The 23,201-nt window shown below is 38.7% G+C and overlaps 1 protein-coding gene across 1 annotated transcript in view; it reads left to right on the top strand.

Moving 5' to 3' along the window:
• LAMA1 (laminin subunit alpha 1) overlaps positions 1-23,201 on the top strand; it is a 107,798-nt gene that overhangs the window by 16,800 nt on the left and 67,797 nt on the right. Inside the window, exons 2-8 of the mRNA XM_037381833.1 lie at positions 4,978-5,148; positions 5,442-5,554; positions 13,795-14,037; positions 17,747-17,926; positions 20,818-20,907; positions 21,372-21,489; positions 22,612-22,790. Coding sequence (XP_037237730.1) covers positions 4,978-5,148; positions 5,442-5,554; positions 13,795-14,037; positions 17,747-17,926; positions 20,818-20,907; positions 21,372-21,489; positions 22,612-22,790 — 1,094 coding nt within the window. The remainder of the gene's footprint in view (positions 1-4,977; positions 5,149-5,441; positions 5,555-13,794; positions 14,038-17,746; positions 17,927-20,817; positions 20,908-21,371; positions 21,490-22,611; positions 22,791-23,201) is intronic.

Here is a 23,201-nt window from a genome sequence, read left to right as displayed (position 1 = left end):
AGAATACTTTTTGAAGACAAGGAGGGCAATAAATATGTCTAAAAGCCTTTGATAAATGAGACACAACTGCATGTGGTTCCCACACTTTTATTAGTAAAGTGTCTTTGGAGAACAGTAATGCTTCTGTACATGGGCAGCCTATTTGACCTAGACAAAATGTTCAACAAGTCCAGGATATGTCAGATCTGCTGTACAAATGCTATGGCATTGGTCTGCTGTTATGCAGTAAATCAGGTGTATTCAGAAAGTATCAACCGATGTGCATTGGTCACAGTTGGAGTTGCCAGAACCCTGGAAATGTCCCAGATCCTTGAAATTCTCAGTGAAAACCTGAAGGGTGCTTGGTACTCTATACCTATAATCAAAATTTCTAAACACATTAAGAATTTGAGTCTTCAGGGAAGGTGATGGTACTTAATATCTGCCACAAGGAGCTTGTGAGGACTTCTGTAGACCCTGGGTTCAGTAAAGTAATTCTCAAAGAAGTGCAGGCCATATGATCAGCTATAAACTTTACAGTACAGGGATAGCTCTCCTGATTGCCCACATCTTTTACTTATGCCATGATATATCACAATCCATTATGACTTTGGAAATTGTCAGCACTTTGAATCTGGCCCTATAAGCTGCATGCTCCAACTATCCCCATTCATTCTGAATGATTAGAGTTGATAGGTGGATTGAAGCGTAAAATAGAAGTTGACTGCCTCATCTGTGTAAAAAAGCTCTTAGCCTGTCTTCCTTTTCCCTGGCCTACTGCATGCTGACCAATTGTTCTTCATTCAAATACATTACAACTGGCTTTGTTATGAACAAGCCTTTTCCCTGACTTTTGGTGAAACATTAATGCTATGTCCTTCACCACAAGGTCTGTCTGCTGACCTATACATACAACAAATCTATCTAACCTTTGAATTCTTCATTGTTGTCACTTCTTTAAGAATTGAGCACTGTTGAGTGTGAATGCGACACATCCACATTGCTGACTGCCTTGGTAGGGATTTGATTCCCTCTGCTTTCCCTGAGCTTGAGTTGTCTTGCACTGTAGGAAAGCTCTGAATGGCATAATTCTGACAGCACCCACTCAGGTTTTCAGTTTTCCTGTAGTGAGTTTCAGTCATGCATCTGGCTAAAACCAAATCCTTACAAATATGAGTGCAACTTGTTTGAACATCAGATGAAAAAACATTGTGCTCCACTCCTGTGTTTACCTATAGTGAACCAGTTGTTATTTTTTTCTTAAGGTCAAATTAGAATCTATGCACTATTTTTCTGGTATTGGGTGGTGTGGGAATCTCTGGTCTGGGGCAAATGGGCATCTGAGGAGCTGGAGAAAATTAAGTAAAGAGTTTACCTTGCCATGAAAAGAGCTTGCCAGCAGTTAGAGGAAAGTGAGTTTAATTAAAAAATTCTTCCAGCTTTTTTCAGGACCACCATAGTGGTCCATGCAAAATGCTGAACAGTAATTCCCAAAGATGGGCCTGAAGGTAGATAAACAGCAAATAGTGTGAAGAGTTGACTGCAAGGTAGTTTAACGAATTGAATATAGTCAGCCAAAGTAGATTAGCAAGATGAGAAGTCTACTACTGAATTCTGTACAGATCCATATGGAGATCGCTCACAGCTGGTTCAGAGCTACAATTGTCTAATGTGATAATGGAGCCTGACTGCTCAGCAGTGAAACAGCGAGGATTCTGTATGTAGCACTTGCCTTCCTTTCTAGGGGGAATAAGTATGATGAATCCAAATCAATCATTTGTGCTGGACTTTAGATAGCGAACTGTGAAAGTTACATCATTGTCTCCAAGAATGCAAATATAATTTGCTAAAAATTCAGTTTAATGAAACATGGTATCTTCTGCCAGAGTTTTATGTCTGTTACGGCTGCTTGCATTTTACAGCAGGGTATGATGACAGTCACTTATCCATAAATGGCTCATTTAAGTGACTGATTCTGTGGTTGCTTGTCTTTATCATACCTACCTATCATATCTTCCAAAGAGAGAGAAAAATGTACTTCACTAGATATTTAGATGTTTTTTTCCTCGTTTTCGGTGTTTTGTTTTGTTTTTTGGGGTGGGGTTGGCAGAGGAGCATTTAAGAGCTCTTGAACTCACAATCCTGAGTACTCAGCTTTTCTTAAGAAAAGACTGAAGAACAATGTTCTTTAAAGATACAACTAATTTCTTTGAAATCTGCTTTATTTTCCCCATTTTATTGCAGATACTTAACTTTGTTAACAAATTGGCTCCTACACTAATCTCAAGTCTACCCTGAAATCAATGGCCACACCTCTGCAGATTGCCTTAAAATTTGATTGTGTTAAAGAGAAACAGAGGTGAACATAATCAGCTAGGATTTGAAGAGACACCAGTACCTTGCAGGATGAACCTAGGAACCTTTTGCTTTTTACTTGGATCCTGGGGAAAAAACTCCAGTGCAACTCAGTTGGATCGAAGTGTTCTTTCTTATCTCTCTGGGACCCAGAAAACTCATCATGAGACCTAAGGTTGCTGTACCATTATTCATTTCACTATCAGTCAGCAAATTTATTAGCTGTCAGTGAGATGCTTGGTGACAAGCAGACAAAAGGGATGAATCCAGGGTGAATGCTACAGTGACTTGAGCTTGGGGTTTTGGAATGAAGCTTGGCCAGCATCAACGCTTTTTCTTTGGAGCCTTGCTATTCCTTTGCCACAAGTCCATTGACTGAAGGTTACTGTAGGCAAATTATGTCACTGTAACAAATGACCTTGAAAAGCAATGGCAGGGATACTGCGTAATATGAGTGAAGGTAATGAATGACCTGGAAAGTAATAGATAGTTCTTGAAGACTGGCCGGTGGACCCCTACATGAACAGTAATGAATACTGAATAAGGAAGATCTTATAGCATTGAATAGTAATGTAAAAAAGGATGCCCTCTTTCGCCAATGAGTTTTATTGTCCCATAGGAAAATGGAGGGGCACATTTCTGCTTTGCCTTTAGCTTTAGGTCTGGAGCAATACTGTGCCCATACTGCATGAGGTGAGAGAAGACTGTGCAGAAAGCATGTTACTGGCAGAAGAGCCTCACCAAAGTGGTTAATAGGATGTCTTCAGCATACGTATCTGCATCAGATTTAGGTGTAATGAGAACAAGGTGTCTGACCTAGTCTGGATTTAACTTAAATGAAGTCAGGAATCAAGAAAACAAAAGATGGATGTCCATCTCCATGCTGTTAAGTTTTGAGTATAGCACAATTGAAAACACATTTTGTTATTCATACTATAGTGCAGAGGGTTAAGATTTAGCCACATTTTTGATACTTGAAGGCAAGATTTAAATAGCACTAAAACTTTTCTCCAGGCTTTCCAGGGTGATGCAATTACTGGGCAGACAAAGATACTTTAAAGGAATATTTAGTGTTGCCTTGTTGAGGTGGACCGCTACGTAACATATTAATATTACAATATTTTTTATATATGTTTTAAATTAATAAAGTAAAAGGGTTCATATAGTTTTGCTAGTAAAAAAGACATATTTTCATAAATACAACTGGAATTTTTTTATTTTCAGAATTCCTTTTAACAGAAGAAAACCATGATTTTTTTTAATACCTTACTATTGCAACAGCAGCAATTCTTGTGGCACTGTTAAAATGCCAAAGCTCTAGCTTTGATTTCAGCCCATTGTGTTTAATTTCTAAAGACAGGGCTCTTTTTCCAAAAATAGTTTCTTTTTTTCAGAGTTGCTTCTGAGTAGAAACGGGAGTATCTCTGTTACACCATAATCATGCAAGAAATAAAAGCTTTTTAGCTCAGGAGGGAAGGCTGGGAACTGATAACGTTTCTGAGAAGCTGTGCGTAATTTTTGTCGCATGCAGTATTCTGTAAACTTCATCAGTGGCCTTCAAGCCAAAGTAAAACTTAACTTCTTTTAGAAAAGGATTCCCAGTCCAGTAGCAGTAATCTTGAAACCTGTAGTCTGTTGTTTCATTATTCCAGCGCATGGGAGCAACACCTTTTGAAAGTATGGTAAAGGGTTTGTGTAAAGATTAATAAGTGACAGGCAAAATATCCCTTAGACTTTACACACGCTGCAGGAAAGCCCGGAGCACATGTCTGAAGCGCAGTCTTTAAAACTTGTGAGCCCGGAGCATGTTGTTCAGGATGTAGCACTGCTGCCAGAGAGCTCCCGGTAAATGGCATTTTCCACACGGGCCAAGTGTGTGCCGTGCAGTTCCTCCTTGCTTCTGGCAGCGGGCCCCTTGTCTTCCTGGTTTTCATCATTTCATGAAGTGAAGTTTTAGTAACTGGAAGAGTTAAGTTTACCATCTCTTGTGTTCCTCAGCAGTAAAGCATCCAAAGGTGGAGTGCAGTTACAGTGATGTTGTGGTTAGGGTGCCACGAGGTCCAGGGGCTCCTTTGAGTATCATGGGGGCTCCTTGTGGGGTCTGTCGGGGCAGGGTCTGGCATCTGGGGCTCATCCCACTGCCCCAGCCCTGAGCACTGAACACTTCCCTGGGGACAGGCCAGGGTCAGGCCAGGATGTGGACCTGTGGTGGGCCCAGCTCTGCGGGCCCCATGGCTGAGCAGGGCTGTGGGGAGCTGGAGCCTGGCTGTGCTATGGGGTCACTTGGGCGCAGGGGCTGATGGCCCAGGGGCAGTGAGGGCTGAAATGGGGCCATGGGCAGTGTGGAGGGAACCCTGGGGGGCTGAAACGGGGTCCTGGGCTGTGGGCAGAGTGGGAGGAAGCCTCGGCAGTGGGCAGGGACAGGCAGGGCTGCAGTGCCCCAGGGCTGTGACGATTGATGTGCTGGTGTCCGTGTGGCATGGTAATATTTTCACAAAATGAATTGTTTTTTATTGTATTTTTCTGTATCTCTGACTCTAAGCCAGAAGCTTGTCATGAGATCCTGTACGTTCAAAGACTTGTTTCATACCTGTGTATTTTGCTCACCTTACAGTGTGGCTGATAATTGCTATTTCTTTCAAGGCCTGTTCCCTGCCATTTTGAACCTAGCCAGCAATGCTCACATCTCCACGAACGCCACCTGCGGGGAGAAGGGGCCGGAGATGTTCTGCAAACTGGTAGAGCATGTCCCGGGGCGGCCCCTGCGCAACGCCCAGTGCCGTGTCTGCGACCACCACAGTGCCAATCCCAAAGGCAAGTTTCATGTGTGTTTGGTTGGTTGGTTTGTTTCATGGGTTTGCGTCATTCTTTTTGACACTTTCATGTGAATACAGGGTGTATTGGGGTCAAATACTTTTTACTTTTAGTCTCTCTGCTACACTAGCAAAACTACCTTTTAGCAGAGTCCAGTGACAGCCTCTTTGTCTTGGGGCAGATTACAGCTTCTGCATGAGAGTAAGCAGTGCTCAGTGTGAAATAAATGTGCTGGTCAGAGAAAACACAGTGAGATGTATTTTCAAGAGATATAATTTTTTGCTTCAAAACAGAGCAGCACCCAATTTCCAGTGCAATCGATGGTACCAATAACTGGTGGCAAAGTCCCAGCATTCAGAATGGGAGACAATACCACTGGGTCACCATCACCTTGGATTTAAGGCAGGTGAGTAACACTCGGGCAAGCATCATTTACTGTATGTAGGCTATAAACCAATACAATTGATTGATTGCAGTTCTATGTTTATAGATGGTAGGATATTTAGCAGTCAGCCATTTAATAGCACATATTTAAACATGAATAGCTAAGGATAATATGAACTGATTTTAAACAGATGTCTTTCAATTATTGTTCTAGAGCATCTTGGAGATTTCATTCCTGTCAGACTGGAAAGGAAGTGACCACGTTTGTAAGCATATAGGTCACAGGTTGTTGTATTTCATGGCACAGTAACAACTGTATATCTGTGGATAACGGTGTTTACATAGGCATTCCTTCTGTCCTGGTAACCTTCCTCTGCCCGACCCTGCTGTCTTTTCCCCAGAAGTCCTCTGGTATTGTTTTCTTCCACCCTTGATTTCATGCAAGTTACTTGAAGTCTGGGTTATCAAAGACTTACTTTCAAGCAACAAAGAATGTTTTCAAGGGTATTGCTGAAAAAAAAGTTGATTTGCTACTTTCTGTCCTTCTGACTGATTCTGATCACCATCTTGTTGGAAGGAGCACTGGGAAGAAATGTTCTCTATTCTATCTTCTATGAGCTGTTGCTGTCAGTTGTTCTTAAGAGTTAAGGCTTATATCTGTAAATATCAGTGATTTCTGATGCTGGGGAGGCTGTAACTATGACAGAAGTTGGTTCTCTGGCACTTCACAGCAAAGCTTGGAAGGATTCATCGTTCTTAGACAGGAGGCTGCTAAACTGTACAAAGCATTTGCTAATTTATTAGCCTTTTTGTTAGACATGGAAGAATCAGAAGTCTCCTACTCCAAGAAAAGACAGTAATTTCTGAAGAAAATCTCTTTTTCTAGGCTTTTTCGTGTTTTGCTTTGAACAAGTGTATGCATTTGCCTGTCTAAGCTATTTGAAAATCATAGCTCAGTGATCCATTATTAACACGGAGATGCTTCCAAATGCTGGAAGAAGCTTTGTTATTAACTAAGAAATGCATACTCGGGGTGTACAGCTGGTAAGAAGCTTTTGCAAGATTTCTAGATCCTGCTTGAAAGTGATTTTAAAAACAGAAGGTCTAACTTTGATGTTTTAAAATGAAGCATAGGTTAAACAAGTGCCTAGTTTGCTCTTTAATTAGAAGCAGAACTGTTAGGAAAGTAATCACAGGGTATCTTTTGTCAGTGACAGAAGGTTTGGGTAGAACTTCCTTGTTTGAAGAGCTGGCTTTGTGTTTGGTTTGTAAATGGACAAACAGGAAGGAAAAATGAAGTGGGAGGGAATGCCTTAGTTTTCATCCTCCTAGAATATTTTCACTTTGGAAACAGACCAGCTGATCTGCCCTCTATATCTTCTATTCTCCAGCCTTAGTGCTGTTGATGTTTCACCAAATACATATCTTTCCTCTCCTGAACCATGCTCAGTTTCACTAATTTGATTTGAAAAGTTTCCCCCAAGGGGCCTTTCTTCTGTGTGTTCCTTAGAGAGTTTGAGAGAGAGAAGGCATCTAGGGCTATGCAAACTGAATGTAAATTACTGCTCTGTGAGAAAGGATTTGGTTAATAGAGATTGTGTGAAGTCAATGAGTTATTAGAGCTGACTTGGTGTGCTTACTTTAAGCAAGTCAGCACAAATAAAGAAAACACAGAAGGAAAGTGTAGGGAAGGACCTTAGTGATTTTAGTAATTACCTCATGTATTTGCTTGAGAATGTGTTCAAATTATCTTCTAGGACCTTTAATAAAAAGTATTCCTGAAAGTCAGTACCTGTAAAGATATGGGTTGCAGTATATCTTTAGCACTGGTACTTTTTTTTTACATTTCAATCTTAATGCATTAAATCTGTCAAGTAGCATATTGAAACAAATATTTAACTTTCCTTGCCAGAATATAGAGTATTTTCATACCCTTTTGTGATGTGAAGGCTGACCTTCTTGTCACCATTTATGCTTTTTGAGTAATTACCAGAGATTCTAGGAGCAAGAGGAATTGATTGTTTCTTGGGATTTTTACAAACCGTTTAGAGATACGGTCCTGTAGTTGCATTGGTGACTGCTGGAACATAGCCTCGGCTGGCAAATATGGTGAAGGTTCCCTTAGCCAGTGACAACTGACTCCACTCGTTTACCCTAGGTGAAGTTCTGGGCACAGCATGTGTCCAGTGTCCTGTATTTGGCTGCATTTATCTCTTGGCTCAGAGCTGAAGGGAGCAAAGGCTATTCTTTCAGCTAATATTCTGCCTTGCACTTGATTTATTTAGTCTAAAAACAGCTGGCCTGAAGAGCAGTTTGATGGAATCTTGTTAAGAAAAGAAAATCAGTATCAAAACTGCTATTTTGATTTTTCACCTTTGCAGAGTCTATGCTATTTATAGCTAATGCTAAGCATTTCGTAAGAGTAGCCAGTGGATATGTAATGTTTTTTTAGCTCACATGGATCGTAACTAGGTACATGTATTCTGGTGGGCCATTCAGTCTTTTCAGGACCTAGATGTATGATAGCCTTTCTCTTTTTTTTTTTTCTTTTTCACTTTTCTATTAAATGTATGGCAAGATCCAGAACTGGGGAAAGAGTAGTTTAGCAATGAGGTGTAGTATTGATGTACAAGATACCAAGATTTGATTTATGACCTTGCGCTTCCTACACTGGCAATTCTACACAAACAAAATGCACAGCAGTAGCTTTAGATAAACCCAGCATTTTTACTTGAGTTTGACTTCTCTGGACAGCTACTTTGTGAAATTATAATGAAATAAATTAAATGCTGAATGTTATAAATGTTAGCAGTGTGCTCGGACCAGCTGTAAAATATTTCTGCCACACCATTAAATGAAGAATACTTTCTTCAGTTTTTATTACCATGCTTCACACTATTTAAAGGTGCTTTGTACTAGGCATAGCAGAAAGGCACAAGTTTCTATATCATAAAGTTCTGGAATTGTAAAGCAAGGCCACTTGTTCTTGGAAGGCCTGTAGTATCAAGTTGAGAAAACATTCCTACTTTTGATTAAGTTGTAGCTCACGAATATTTTGTGAATACTGGGTTACCACTAAGAGGTTGATGTAAGAGTAATTTGTAGTTTCTGCTATTAGAAAGTGAAAAAGAATATTATAATATGATTTGTACAGGGCTTTTATCTTTAAATCGATTGGCAAAAAGATTTCTGTAAGGACAAATCCTTTGCTGATGTAAAAGGATATTATTTTGTTGACTTCACTGGATCAATGCTAATTTATTGTATGTGGCAAGCTCCCTTAAAAGACTTTTGTGACTTCGTAAAACTGATGATGCAAGACTCGGAGTGCTCATCTGTACATTCTTATACTTCTTGAGTAAAATGAGGTTTTCTTCTATTCCAAAACAATGGCTTCACATAATGAATCAAAATCTTGAAGAAAAGATAATTCAGGAGATTAGAAATTCTATTTGATTTAGTTTATTTTGCACTTTTAACATCACAGACTCCTCAGAGCAAAATGTTGCAAGCAGATTCCAGGCCTCACAGTCTCTAAGAGCCTGAAGCCATCTTTATCCCTTAAAGACTTTTTTGTGAACATTACAGGCTGATACTCAGAATATCCCTTTATGTAGTCTCCTACTCTTTGAGAGTTTGCACAATTAATTTTAAACTTCTTGGACAGTAAAACAAAATCTGAGAAAAAGAGACTTTTCTGGTAACCAGGTTTATACATGTTGACAACACTGAACAGAATGGATTTTGCAGTTTAACTTAAACTGTGGAGTAACATTAGTTGTAATACACATTTTCACTACAGGAATTGTCATGCTATTTTGAAAAACCTATTTAGCTGTCTTTTAGATTTCCTTTCTGCAGTCATCCTGAAGGAAAGATTTAGCTGAATTTGTAGGATATTGGGAAAATAGGAGGAACCAGTCTGCCAAGAGCCTTGCATTCCTCCAGGCTTGTTCATTTCTCAGTCTTCTGCATTCCAAGGTTCATGATATGCCAGTGTGATTTCAGTAAGGTATGCAGTAAGACACTGAAAGTGATACTGAAGTCCTAAAATCATATCCTCCTTTCAGGGTGTTTCAAGGTCAGGTAGACTGGATTTGAATTGGGCTATAGATTTGAAGTAGCAGTTGGTACCTCTGCTCTTAATAGATTAAACATTTCTGAAATTTAGAGAAAAAAAATGTGTTGGGACTCATCTTTCCCTTTAACTTTTCACTTTTGGAGCCTGGGGCTCAAATACTCATAGATATGAAAAGGCAGTGTCTTCCCTTATTGTTGTCTCTGCATGTGTAAAATTGAAAAGTATAACTGGGAGACTTGATCCAAAAAGACTACCAGGAAACTGTGCTTGTCTGAGCATGTATCTGTGGGTTGTAGAGCACTGACCATGCCCTTGGAAATAGGGACATTTGCCTAGCATCTGCTGCATGGCCACTGCTGGATGAATTTATGGTCAAAAAAATAGGCGGTTTCCTGATGAATGGGGAGAAGGGTTCACTTATAAATCTGTTTCAAGAAGCCCTTGGTGTTGCTGGATCTGCATTCAGAGAAACAAGGTTGTTAGAAAGGCTAAATAAAGCATAAGTGACTTGTTACGTTGGTATTGCTGCTACAAAGAAGTTCTTCAGTACAAGTTTTTTGGCTGGTCTGTACAGTCAGGATTGAAATGCCTGTAAAATGACACTTGTAATCTATGACTGCTTGGGAGTTGCTAACTTGCTTTGGCTTGTCCTTTTTACCCTTGTAGCTTAATAAGGAAATGAGTTCTGTGAAAGCTATACAGTCAAATTAAAGTGTACAAATCATTAGTTCTTGCCACACAGCTGAAGTTTATTATGTGGCTGATTGGTGGACACAGAATGGATGTGAAAAGTGGTAAGATACTGCCTTCAGTGATGATCAAACCTGAAGTGCTAATAAAAGTAAAAATCTGTAAATAAGTACTCTAAGGATATTGGAAAATCAGCTTGCCTTACATGTAGTTCTGGTTCAGATCCATTTTGGGTTGCAGAGGCTGTGGGATATGAGGTCTGTAAAACCCCTACCTGCTGATGTTCCTTAAAACATTTTCATCTGCAGTCCCTGGGAACACCTTAATCCCTTCCTCCAGCTTCATTCTGTTGCTTGGTAACATAATCCCTGAGAATATAACTCCTACTGATAGGTTGTTTTTTGACTTGACTGCAGGTGCATTTATACAAAATCCTTTCATTTCTATGTTTAACTTGTATTATTTCAGGGGCTGACAATTTTTCCTGGTGTTGCTGGTATTCATTATCCTGTGAATTTACCTGTGAAGTATTTTTGGGTACCTCTGGGCTGTGTGCATAAATGGAAGAGAGTTGAGAGGATCCGGGGGAAAAAAAGGCAATGTTTTTTTACACTGTGCATACTTAAATGTTTATAGAACCATTCACTGATATTTTAATGCCTCTTTTGGGTTCACAGTGGCAAACATCTTCATTTCACTGTTGATGAACTGTAGGCATGGAGGAAAAAATCAATCCCTAGATGTCTTGAGTACCAAGCATGGCAGCTGATTTTCTGGAAAAAAACTGACTTGAAAAGATGTAATTTATTGAATTGTGCATTGAATATATGCACAGTTGCTGTTAAAGTTTTTATCTTTAACTGGCTTTTCCTCCCCCTCACAAAGAAACCTGGTATTCAAAACAAATTTAACTTGCATACTCTTGTGAATATCTTTTATTTCTGCAGCAATGGTTGCAATTTGTGATGAAGGGTAGCTCGTTGTTACTAGTTGGAACTGGATTTAAAACTGGCTACATCAGCTGCAAACTGTAATGAATGGGTTTTGAAAATTCTCAATGTAATCAAAAGTAGATCATTTGCTGTTCAGCCAACTGTTTAACAAGTAGGGAAGTATAATTGACAACAAGCAAAGAGGAAAAATAAATAAATAAAATACATATAAGAGATTTTTGGGGCAAATTTTCTACCATGGCCTTGAAAAAAATTGGGGTTCCAGTCTTGCATCTTTTATGCATTTGAGAGATGATTGACTACAAAGAAACTTGGAAGTGCATAGTAGTTCCTAAGATCAGTCAACAAAACTTTACTAGTTTTAATAATTTCCTGCAGTTCTTTTCTCTGATGGAGAGAATACCCATACAACTGACTCTTGTCTCATACAAGTGTCTTCAGATTAAGGGTACCAAAATGATGATACCCCCAATTCTACTTGTCCATAACCCAGTGTGAAACAGGTATACAACTCAACTACTGCTAACTGAACCAATGAAATCCAGGTTGTATGTAGGGAATACAGTTGCTTGACTTGGGAGTCTGCCCGAGTTCCGTTCCTTTCCCTTTAAAAGCATGTATTTTAGCATTTTTTTTTCAGTTGGAGCTTGTTGACATGAAATAAGTTTTATTTAAAAGGGACTCTTCATTTCATGAAGGCTGGATTATAATTCTTAATACTCACTTAACTTTAATCAAATTCTGAACAACAGAGGATTCACAGACTCCAGAAATATTTTATTTCTAAGATTGTAAGGCTGTGACTAAAAAGTGAGATGACTTCTCTTTTTGTTTACTAATGCTTGCGTTGCTGAAATGTCATATAAATCAATAGACAAAATCCTCAGCTTGCGTAAATTTTCGTATTTATTGAAACAACTGGAAATGTTCTGTTTGTATGTGCTTGATGTCTGAAAGGATAAAGCTGGAGTGCCTAAAAAAATCAGACCAAGTGAATATCATGTTTGAAGTTAAGCCTGATTTTAATCAAAACTGAGATTGTTTGACTTTAAGGTATTAAATCTAGTAAGTCATTTGAAGATAAGTATCAACATTTTTTTTTCCTTCTCATGTCTGCAAGATATCCTAAGCAAAGCTTTGTTTACTTAAACAATATTTTGTTTCAAAAGTAGTTTCCTGAATTGCACACACACGATGCAGTTACTATTTATCTCTGTGTTTATTTCTCCATTTGACAAAATCAAATTCTGGTTTTATGGGGCAAGTGTTATTCTTGCTCTGGCTTTAATCTGTATTGAAATAAAACCTCAAACAAATAAAAACTATCCCCCCCCCCCCCCCGCCCCCGAAAAAAAAAATCAAAAAATTAAAATGTCTCAAAGAACTGGTAGTAGCCAAATTGGAGCTCAAGACGGTATTAATACTGCACATGCAGACAGGAATTATGATGATTATACCAGCTGACCTGGCAGTCTGATCAAGTGAAAATACATACCTCTGAAATGGTTGAATAATAGGGCGTTTTTCTTTCATCTAAATGTGTCTTGATATTCTAGTGCATGTAAAACATTAAGCTCCTATATAAAAATCTTTCCAATTTGCAAAGACAGCTTTTTTTAAGTGAAGTGATGTGATAGTTATTAGGTAGGGAAGAAGATAGTAGCTTTACAGTGAGTGCATTTCAGTGTTAAGTGCCTAATGCTGTAGCTAAAAGGGGGTCAGTGCAGGTTATCTGGCTGCCATGACAAGGTCATTTAAAAGGTGATACAAGCTTAATTACTACCCTGCCTACCGACAGAACTACTGAACAGTGCTGTTCTGTGCGTGGGGATTTCACTTTGGACCTAGGATTGTCAAAAAACAGTCAAGATACCTGTATAGCGTAGAGAGTACACATCTTAAAAGAGCTACTATTCTTAAATAAGGTTATCATGCTAACATTTGTCACATTCATCTTACTCATCTCTGTGTTTTCAGCAGTGTCTGTAAATAATCGTCTGCTTAAATAACTTTAACACGGAATGAAAATGGAATGCATGGAGATCTTTAATATAGGGTGTAAAAAGCTTATCAGAAATGCTATTAGTGAGAATTAAACTCAGAGCTAAAATGTGAAACAGCTGTTTGGGCTGAAGCTGTTTTGAAAAAAAACCCAGCGCAGTTCTTTGAAGCCTTTGGTGGTTCAGAAAAGTTAGAAAGCACATTTGCTGTAGAAAGAATGCTGTACACAAGTAATACTGAAATGTGCAGGGTAGATAGACTTCAGCTATTGCATTAACACAGAATGATACACTAAATGAATTTAGTCCTTTTTTAGTCACGTAAACATGTTTTGTTGAAATGTTCAGAGCTCTGACAAATAAAGCCTTTTGTCAGAAGTTTGTGCAAAAATTTTATTCAGAGTCACTGTACCAAATTTTACCCTCTCCCCAGGCAAACCATATACTGCTTTTAAAATTTGAATTTGGTACCCAGTTGGCTTCTAGTGGTCTTTTACCTAACATAATGAAGTGTTAAAACTTTCTTGCATTTTTTTAGGTCTTTCAAGTTGCCTATGTGATCATCAAAGCTGCTAATGCTCCACGACCTGGAAACTGGATTTTGGAACGCTCCATAGATGGCACAGAGTTCAGACCATGGCAGTATTATGCAATTAGCGATACTGAATGTTTAACTCGTTATAATATTACACCAAGAATTGGGCCGCCAACTTACAAGAGAGATGATGAAGTGATCTGTACCTCCTATTATTCCAGACTAGTTCCTCTGGAACATGGAGAGGTATGTTTGCTTTTGCACTTGCCATGTGAGAGTAAGAACATGGACTAATAACAATTTGAAAACATTTGGATTACAGTTACAGAGTTCATTGTCCTCAGCACTACCAGATGATCTGTTATTCTTCTTTAATGATACTATCTTTACATCATGTACCAGTATAGCAAACTTTTAAATGTTGGGCTGAAACTTGTCTTTGGCTCGATATATTCCTGTTACTAAACTAATTGGTTTTTACCTCCACATAATTTAATGGTAGGTATTAGCTGTGAATTATTAGTTGCTTTATCCTGAAAGACTACAACAGAAGCTCTATGTTTTGCCAGGTTTTTTATTTAATAAAGAAACCCCCTGTGTTAGAAGCACCTGGTTGTGTGAGATAAAGCTGCAAACACTGTTGAAGTGCTTGGCACAGCTGGAACTCCTAAACAAGTGTTGGCATTGTTTCAGGGATGTAGCATAATTAAAAGAGCTACGAGTTGTGCAGCCTCACTGTTGATTGTTCTTGCTTTTAACAAACTCTATTCATGGTACTTGTGTAATTTATTGCACAGAGGCAGCCACATAATGAAATGGTACATTAAAACCAGTGGTTATTCTATTGTGAATGCTATAATGTAAGAGTGCGATAGTAAATGCAGCGTTATCCCATGGAGAATGCTAGTAAATCTTAGCTTAATAGAAGCCAGTGTCGTCTTATTCCTTTGTTAAAAAAAGGCTGGAGTGTATACAGCTAAAGGGATAAAGTCAAACTTTCACATAAACTTAAAACTATGTTTCAGCAAGAACAAAACAATTAAATTCATAACATCAAGTCCCATTCACTTAAATATTTGTTGCAGTGATATCAGTATATGCCCCACAGATCAGACAAAAACTTAACCTGTCTCTCCACACAATTAACCAGAAAACCCTTAGGTTGACTCTGTGCAAACAGTGCCTCTTGTAATATATGTCTGATAGGCCATATGCCTACAAATCCAAGAATACCAGAGATTCAGTTTAGCGACCTTTTTTTCTCATTTATTTTTCCTGATGTACACAGAATTAACAGAATAGGGTGACACTATCTAGAACATTGCTTTTTTTTCCCTGAGTGCAGTAACATAAAAACATAAGAACATAAAAAAATAACAGAACTAAATTGCTGTGTAGTACATCAAGTCCAACTGTAAACCTAACACTGTCAAGTCCGCCACTAAACTGAATCCCTAAGCACCACATCTACATGTTTTTTAAATACCTCCAGAGATGATGACTTCACCACTTTCCTAGGCAGCCTGTTCTAATGCTTCACCACCCTTTCAGTGAAGAATTTTTTCCTAATATCCAATCTAAACCTCCTCTGGCACAACTTGAGGCCATTTCTTCTTGTCCTATTGTTTGTTACTTGGGAAAAGATATTGACACCCACCTTGCTATAACATCATTTCAGGTAGTCGTAGAGACCAATAAAGTCGCCCCTGAGCCTCCTTTTCTCCAGGCTAAACAACCCCAGTTCCCTCAGCTGCTCCTCATAAGACTTGTGCTCCAGACCCTTCACCAGCTTTGTTGCCCTTCTCTGGTCATGGTCTAGCATCTCTGTGTCCTTCTTGAAGTGAGGGGCCCAAAACTGAACGTGGTATTTGAGGTGTGGACTCACCAGTGCCAAGTACAGGGGGACAATCACTTCCCTAGTTCTGCTGGCCACACTGTTTTGAATAAAAGCCAGGATGTTATGGCCTTCTTGGCCACCTGGGCACACTGCTGGCTTATGTACAGCTGGCTGTTGACCAGCACCTCCAGGTCCTATTACACCAGGCAGCTTTCCAGCCACTCTTCCTCAAGCCTGCAGTATTGTATGAGGTGGTTGTGACCGAAGTGTAGGACCTGGCACTTGATGAATCTCAAATTATTGGCCTCAGCCTGTAGCCTGTCCAGATCCCTCTGCAGAACCTTCCTACTACAAAGCAGATCAACAGTCTCACATAAAAGCTCTCATTCACAAAGGACAGGCTGCTTCTTCACAATTCAAATGGCAGACAGACAGGAATATTCTCTGCACAGTCTCTCACAACATGTATTAGTGAATCTTGGCACTCTTTTGAAAATACGTATATTTAGTACTTTGTAATTGGTTCTGACCAACATACTGAACTTAAGCACAGGTCTATAGGAAGTCCTGCAGACCAGCTGATCGCTACAGGCACCTACCTTGTATCCAGCATTTGTTAGCATCCCAATGTTCTGCAGTCAGCTTGTAGTGCCCTGGTGTGAAAGATCTGGTAGGGTAAACAGACCACGTGCCTAAATGTGGATGTCAGTTAATAACATTTTTTGCCAAATCAGACATTTTGCTGGTTTGGCTGCTAGACTTTTCAGAGGTTTGAAGAGGTATAGTTCTGTTGTTCACTTGATTTATACTGCTTGAAGATCTGCTTCCAGAAATTCATGTTATGAAGTCAGGACTCATGATGAATTCTGGGGCTTAACCTACAGTCGTTTGGAAGTCTTGAATTATGGAGGACAAATAAGCCAAAAAGATATAATACCAATTTATCAGTGTATATAAGCTATATATAAGCTTATACATATATATGTTAGCCAAATATAGCAGTGTACATGGAGAATCATTCCTTTTCTTCCTTAGTGTCTTTGTCTCTGTCCCTACTATTTCTTCCTTTTCCTGCTAGGAAAGGTTCCTCTGTGGTCTCTATAGAAATTATAGTGTATTTCTACTAGTCAAGTGGTAGATAACTTTAGAGCTATATGTGTGTGTGTATATATATATATATGCACACACATGTATATTTACAGTACTAATCAAAGTTGAAGCTATGCATTCAAGAGTAGTATATGAAACAAAATTACTCTTCATAAATAAGGATATGTCATGCACTTTAAAATGTAGCTGACAAACCCAAAGCATGACCTCTTATTTGTTGTGGACACCAAGTGAACTGGTTAACATTTGTTTGTAGCCTGCAAGGTCTCATTTTTCAATTTCTTCCATAAAACAGAGCAGGAACTGCATAGTCATATGAAACTAAATCCTTGTGTTCCTAAGTTGCTTTGGAAAGGACGAAGGGGCTGTTGCCAGAGTAAGTTGTGCAGCTTGATTCCAAAAGCCATCTTAGCGGGGTCAGCTGGGATTGTGCAAGAAAGATTGAGACCAGATGGGTTGGTTGGTTTGTGGTGGCAGCCCCTTGCTTTTGATTGTCTTCTCACTGTGCTTTCATGTCACTGAGTTCTCCTTGCTGATTGGGCAGCCCTGTCCCAGCAAGGCATAGGGTTAATGACCCCAGCTTGAGCATGTGCACCATATTATGCAGTGCAATAAGATCTCTATCAGTTGTGGAGGAGAAATCTGTAAGGACAAAATTATGCTTGTGGCCAGAGTTACATGTTCCATCTCAATAAGGGAGAGGAAGAAAGACCACAGGAACTAAGGACTAGCTTGCGGTACTGTTTTTCTCTTTATGCTGTATCCACAAAATCCTAAGGAATTTGAGACCGTGATAAGCTGAGTGGTCGTTTCAGAACTGTGTGGGTCAGGAAGAAGGAGTTCCACCTGCAGGTAGAAGAAATAGAATTCCAGGTAGTTTAACATAGCAATCATCCTGAATTGCTGGAAAACACACTTAAGTTCTACGTCTCTAATCTTCACACTATGATGTTTGTTGTTGCAAACGTATCACAATTATGTTTATGATTAAGCCAATTCTTCTTCTAGATTCACACATCACTGATCAACGGTAGGCCTAGTGCCGATGATCCTTCACAAAAGCTTTTGGAGTTTACTTCTGCACGATACATTCGCCTACGACTGCAGCGTATCAGAACTCTTAATGCTGACCTCATGACTCTCAGCCATAATGATCCTAAAGAGCTAGACCCCATTGTTACCAGAAGGGTAAGCTGATTGTTCATAAATGGTATTCAGTATGACTTGATGGGAGAGCCTTTTCTGATCTGTTTGAGGAGGAGGTGTAGTACTTGATCCTTGCCATTTACAGAGTTGTTTTGATAGGTTGTTAAATAAGTCTTGCCTTCCCTTTGACATTATTAACAATACCTTATCAGAATCAACTCTGAGAAAATGCTTTTTAGATTGTTTTTTATCTGTTTGCTTTTTGTTTTGTTTGTTTGTGTGAATGATTATGCTAGGAACAATGATTATAATGCTTTCTCATCCCATAAAAAATTGGTTTGGCTGATGGCAATGTTACTTAAAGTGGCTCTTGATGCAACTGCAGTACCTTTTGTGGTGTATCAAGGGTTTCAGGACCCAGTGCTCTAGTTCATAAAAAAAATTGTTTGAAAACCTCGCCCTTGTGAATTTTGACATCTGAGAGTTTTCTTCATTTTTTTGAGGCTGTTGCAATCAATTGTTTTGATGCCCATGAATTAATAATAATATAAAACACTAGGATAGAATTCTGAGAGTATTAACTGGTTTTTAATTTGATATTGAAACTGGGGAAACAGAGGCGCTAAGCATTTAGGCTGACTTCTTCAAGCTCTCACATGAATTTATTATTGGAGCTCCTAAGAACAGTACCTACCATAACTAACTGTTCTGCAGTATTTCTGCTTTGTATTTTGCCATTTTGACCCTCTTCTGATTTGCCTGAGACCCATAGGTTGGGACGTCAGTGGCTTCAAGATTTTCTGTGAAGGTAGGCTTTCTGATGAGGACAGAAGAACATGAGAAGTGTTTCTTCTTCCCCTTCCTTTGTAGCTTTTTGCCTTGAAGAATGTTTGCAGGCAGCATTTCCTTGTGCAGCACCAGGACCCTTGCAATTTGCGGCTTCTCTGATACAGGCAATCCTTGTGCATTGACACTGCTTCTGTGACGTCTGGCTGGATAGCTGGGTACAGAAGGGAGAAAGAAACTTGGATTTGTCAGGGTTTGGTGGGTACTTTCAAGGCAGCCCCACTGTTACCTCAGCCATGGAGGTGCCCATTCAGTTGCAGCGTTTCTAAAGCATACAATCTGGAGGTTCTTGTTCTGGCTGCCCCATATGGGAATTGTGAGCATGGAGACCGCAAGTGCAGAGTATTGGACACCTGCTCCAGCTGTGCCTTGCTGGCGATAGGGAAATGGTTAATGCACAGCCTGAGCAGGTGGGATGTTCCTGTGGAGCAGGCTGGGTGATATTTAGGTCTGTTGATAGTATTGTAATGTCAAGAAATACACCCCAAAAAGAAAGGCTCAAATTAGAAACATACATACAGCTGGGAAACAAGGGTGTTGAGGACAAGCATTTCTATTGCCTTTGTAACACATGTATTTGTGCAAGCCAGGGCTTAGTACTACCCCACCTGGCACTACTTAGTGCCGTTTTGCATGAAAAGCTAGGCATCTTCATCTTCGCAAGACATGGGGTTTATTGGTCAGGGATCCCAGATCCTGATATCTCACCTTGTATCTCACTGTGCAACCAACTAAACCCAAGATAATAACTTCCAGCTTTCTGGATTGTTTTCTTACTGCTTTTGAAGGCTTTACATCCGGTTGTTGATACCAATTGTGTTTAGTTTCTTGTACATAGTCTTATAAAAAGGCTGATGCAGAACTTTTCTAAGTGTTCAACAGTACATTTATTTCTGTGTTCTATTTCTTTCTGTATGTATGTATGTAGCATTTGATTAGCATTGGCTTCTTGTTCAACCTCAAGCTGCACACAGCTGCTGAGCCATACACTGTGAATTTTAAAGAAAAGAAGACAAAGAAGATGAAGCAGGGAATGCAGTCAGAAATAAAGCTCTGCTTTTGTACTCCTGCTTTTCTCCTTCCCTCTAGTTAAGAACTTACTGTATATGATGAGTCCCTGAATGTTTTTTGTAATTTAAGCCGATAACATTAAAAAGAAAAAAGTGAAATACTAAACATAATAAAAAAAATTAAAACATAAAAAGTCAAGTACGAAATAAAAGAGGATAGTTTGCTTCAGCTCCAAGATCCTTCAAAGAAATAACAGTCCAGGAGTCAGCATGTCTGACCACCCCGGGTTACCTCCTCTTCCTGAACCAAATGACTGTAGGGTTGTTAGGTCTGAGAGTTTTGAACTCTTTCCTTAGAAGTATCCTCAAAAGATGTTTCTTTTTCATTCCCTTGTTGTACATACAGGCCAACCATGTTGATACCGCAGCTGCAACCAAACCCAGATGGTCATTTCCTGCCTCTTCCTTGCCTTGAAAATTAAATCCTTATGTATGTTGCTTTTGCTCACCACCTGGCAACATTAATGGATTATACTCTGCTGTATCACCAGGTTTTAAGCTAAGAATTTGGATAGAATAATACACTGCCTACACACTAGCAGCAAAGCTGGTCTGGAAGCCAGTGCACAAACTGGTTTTAAGGGAGGACAGAGTTTCTGTTTTAAGAAAGCATACTAATTCTCCCCAGATTGAAATTAAAATATAGCAATTATGTTATGCTTCATGGCTTCTTATATGGTAAAGAAAGGATTTTTTTTTTACAAGTCAGTTTTGGCTGAGGACTCATTTGGTTTTCTTCCTGAAGCAGAGGAATTGTGCACACTTATTTAAAGTTCCAAGTCAGTAAGTATTTCATACCAGTGAGCAAAAAACAGAGAAAAAAAAATCACAAAGTGAAAGGTTTACCAAGTAGCAAAAATTCAAAGCTTCTATTATTTTCAAGTATTTCTTTTATTTTTCAAGTCACAGAATAGATGAATGCTGGTATTTTATCTTCCATAAATATGGAAGGGGAGGAAGATGTAAATACATGAAAATATCTTTTATTCATCCCTTTTTCAACTTTGTTTTTTGTAGTACTACTATTCAATAAAGGACATCTCTGTTGGTGGCATGTGTATTTGTTATGGCCATGCCCGAAGCTGCCCTCTGGATGAAATCACAAAGGTATTCATTAATTTCATTTGTTTATTTTCACAAAACAACATTTCCAATTAAAAAAAAAAAGGCCCTTGCCTAAGGAGAATGTGAAAGAGGAGGGTAAAAGAGATCTTAAAATATGGTGCACAGAGATTATTTGCTAAAATTGTCTTCCTTTTCTGTGCAAGCATATCTGGGTCTCTGGTAATATAACTTACTTGAAGTAAACTCTTCTTCTTTGACATTCAATTTAAACAATTTAAGGGGCACAACAAGAAATAGTTTTCTTGCAACACAGGACATCTGTCCCTCCTGTTCTAGAAAGGCCCAATAGTTGATAGAGCATGGTTGAGCAGTCTAAAAGTAAACATGGGTTATTTGTGGGTCTTGACATTTTTTAGAGTAAGTCTGATATTTGGCGGACTTTTGGCAACATTGATTAAATTATCCAGTAAAAAATATTTCAAGAAAAGAAATTTTTTTATTCCTAGAAATTGCAGTGCCAGTGTGAACACAACACATGTGGAGAGAGCTGTAACAAGTGCTGTCCGGGCTACCACCAGAAACCATGGAGACCAGGAACTATTTCTGCTGGGAACAAATGTGAAAGTAAGCATGCACAGAGGTTTAGATAGTTTCATAAGGCTTATTATTTTTCTTGTTTGAAGTTGCTTCTCATACTAATTCTCTCCCCGAATCCACAAACTATTAACTTCCTTTATGGGCTTGTTTAAAGGTAGAGGACCTACTTTGCATCATAACTGTTAAGGTAATTTTAGATATTCTATCTAATATGACTCCCTGGCTAGTGGAGCTGTCATACAGTAAAGCTGTCAGAGTCTCTTTTTCAAAGAGACTTGGGGATTTTTTTATAGTCCTGTAAGAACTAGCAGATTTGCATCAATCATTTGCTAGCTACTTGAAACGCAGATTTCTTACATTGATCACAAATTTTGTCAGATAAACAACTTTGTTCTGATAACAAATGTTTTGAAAGAAACTCCTTATTAGCCAATTATATTTCAGATCGTCTGATAGATTGACTTAAGATTTGTCAGTATGGCTGGATGTGTTGCTGGGGCTGGTTTGTGCATTTTCTCTCTTCACATTGCTAATGCATAGCACAAGCTGCAGACAGTTGAGAACATATTAGATAAAATTTACAGTTGTGAATGGAAAAGTAGTCTTTTTAGTTGAAGTCTTTACACAAGTTTAATGTCAGTCTTTGGGAAGTAGGTGTTCATGACTGTTTGGACTGAAGTACCCTCTAACCTAAATCAAATTTGTACTTGTGTAGTGGCATTGTTGACTTCTCAGACTTCTGTCTATAATACAAATAAAAGAAGAATTAGGCAGATTTTCTTCTGTAATGCAGAGAAAATGAAAGAACAGTTATTGCTAATAGCACACATCACTATCGACATCCATTCTGACAGGATTGTCTTGGTTGGATCTACTGAATATTGTTAAAAACGGTGCTATTTAATTGGTGACAGTGCTTTTGAAAAGTGCTTACTTGCTAATTAATTGGTGACAGTGCTTTTGAAAAGTGCTTACTTGCTAAGAGATATGGACTGATAAAGCTTATAGCATAGTTAAATGGAAAAAACCCACTATTTTGAGATGATGTGCTCTGCTACTTACATTTTCCACTTTGAATAATATCAGAGTTATAGGAACTGTTATACAACATAAATTAAAAATATGGATTTATTTTCTATTCCTTCTCAGAGTGCAACTGTCATAACAAAGCAGAAGATTGTTATTACAATCAGAGTATTGCAGATCAGAAAAGAAGCATGGATATTCATGGCCAGTATATAGGAGGTGGCGTGTGTTTAAACTGTACTCAACATACTACTGGGATCAACTGTGAAATGTGTGCTGATGGATATTTTAGACCATACAAAGTAAGATTTGGAAAATACCATTCTGATGTTTTGGTGAATTACAACATTATACGATGAGTGTATTTCAGCTGATTGTAATTAATATATATTTTTGTCAGTTGCAGAATATCTAAGAACTATAGAATTGTTGGGCTTGGGTTTTTGTTTTTTGGTTTGGTTTTTTTTTTTTTTACAGATTGTATACCACCAAAACTTTCAAAGAAAAATGAAATGCTTGTCCAGTGTGTGGGAGGGCAGGTCAAGCTGTTGAGAAAGAAAAGAATAAGCAAAGATGAAGCTTGAAGTCCTATTGTGGAAATACAGATTTTGATAGGAAACACATTTCTTCTGTGGATAAAGCTCTAAAAAGTGCCAGTAGTGAAATTTTGTTGTCTTCAGAAGTGCCAAAATTGTCTAGCATCCTATATCAGC

Source organism: Falco rusticolus, chromosome 3 (assembly GCF_015220075.1).
Source record: "Falco rusticolus isolate bFalRus1 chromosome 3, bFalRus1.pri, whole genome shotgun sequence".
Classification (NCBI taxonomy): Eukaryota; Metazoa; Chordata; class Aves; order Falconiformes; family Falconidae; genus Falco; species Falco rusticolus.
Note: the sequence above shows the minus strand (reverse complement) of the source record. Positions and strands in the feature narration are given on the sequence as shown.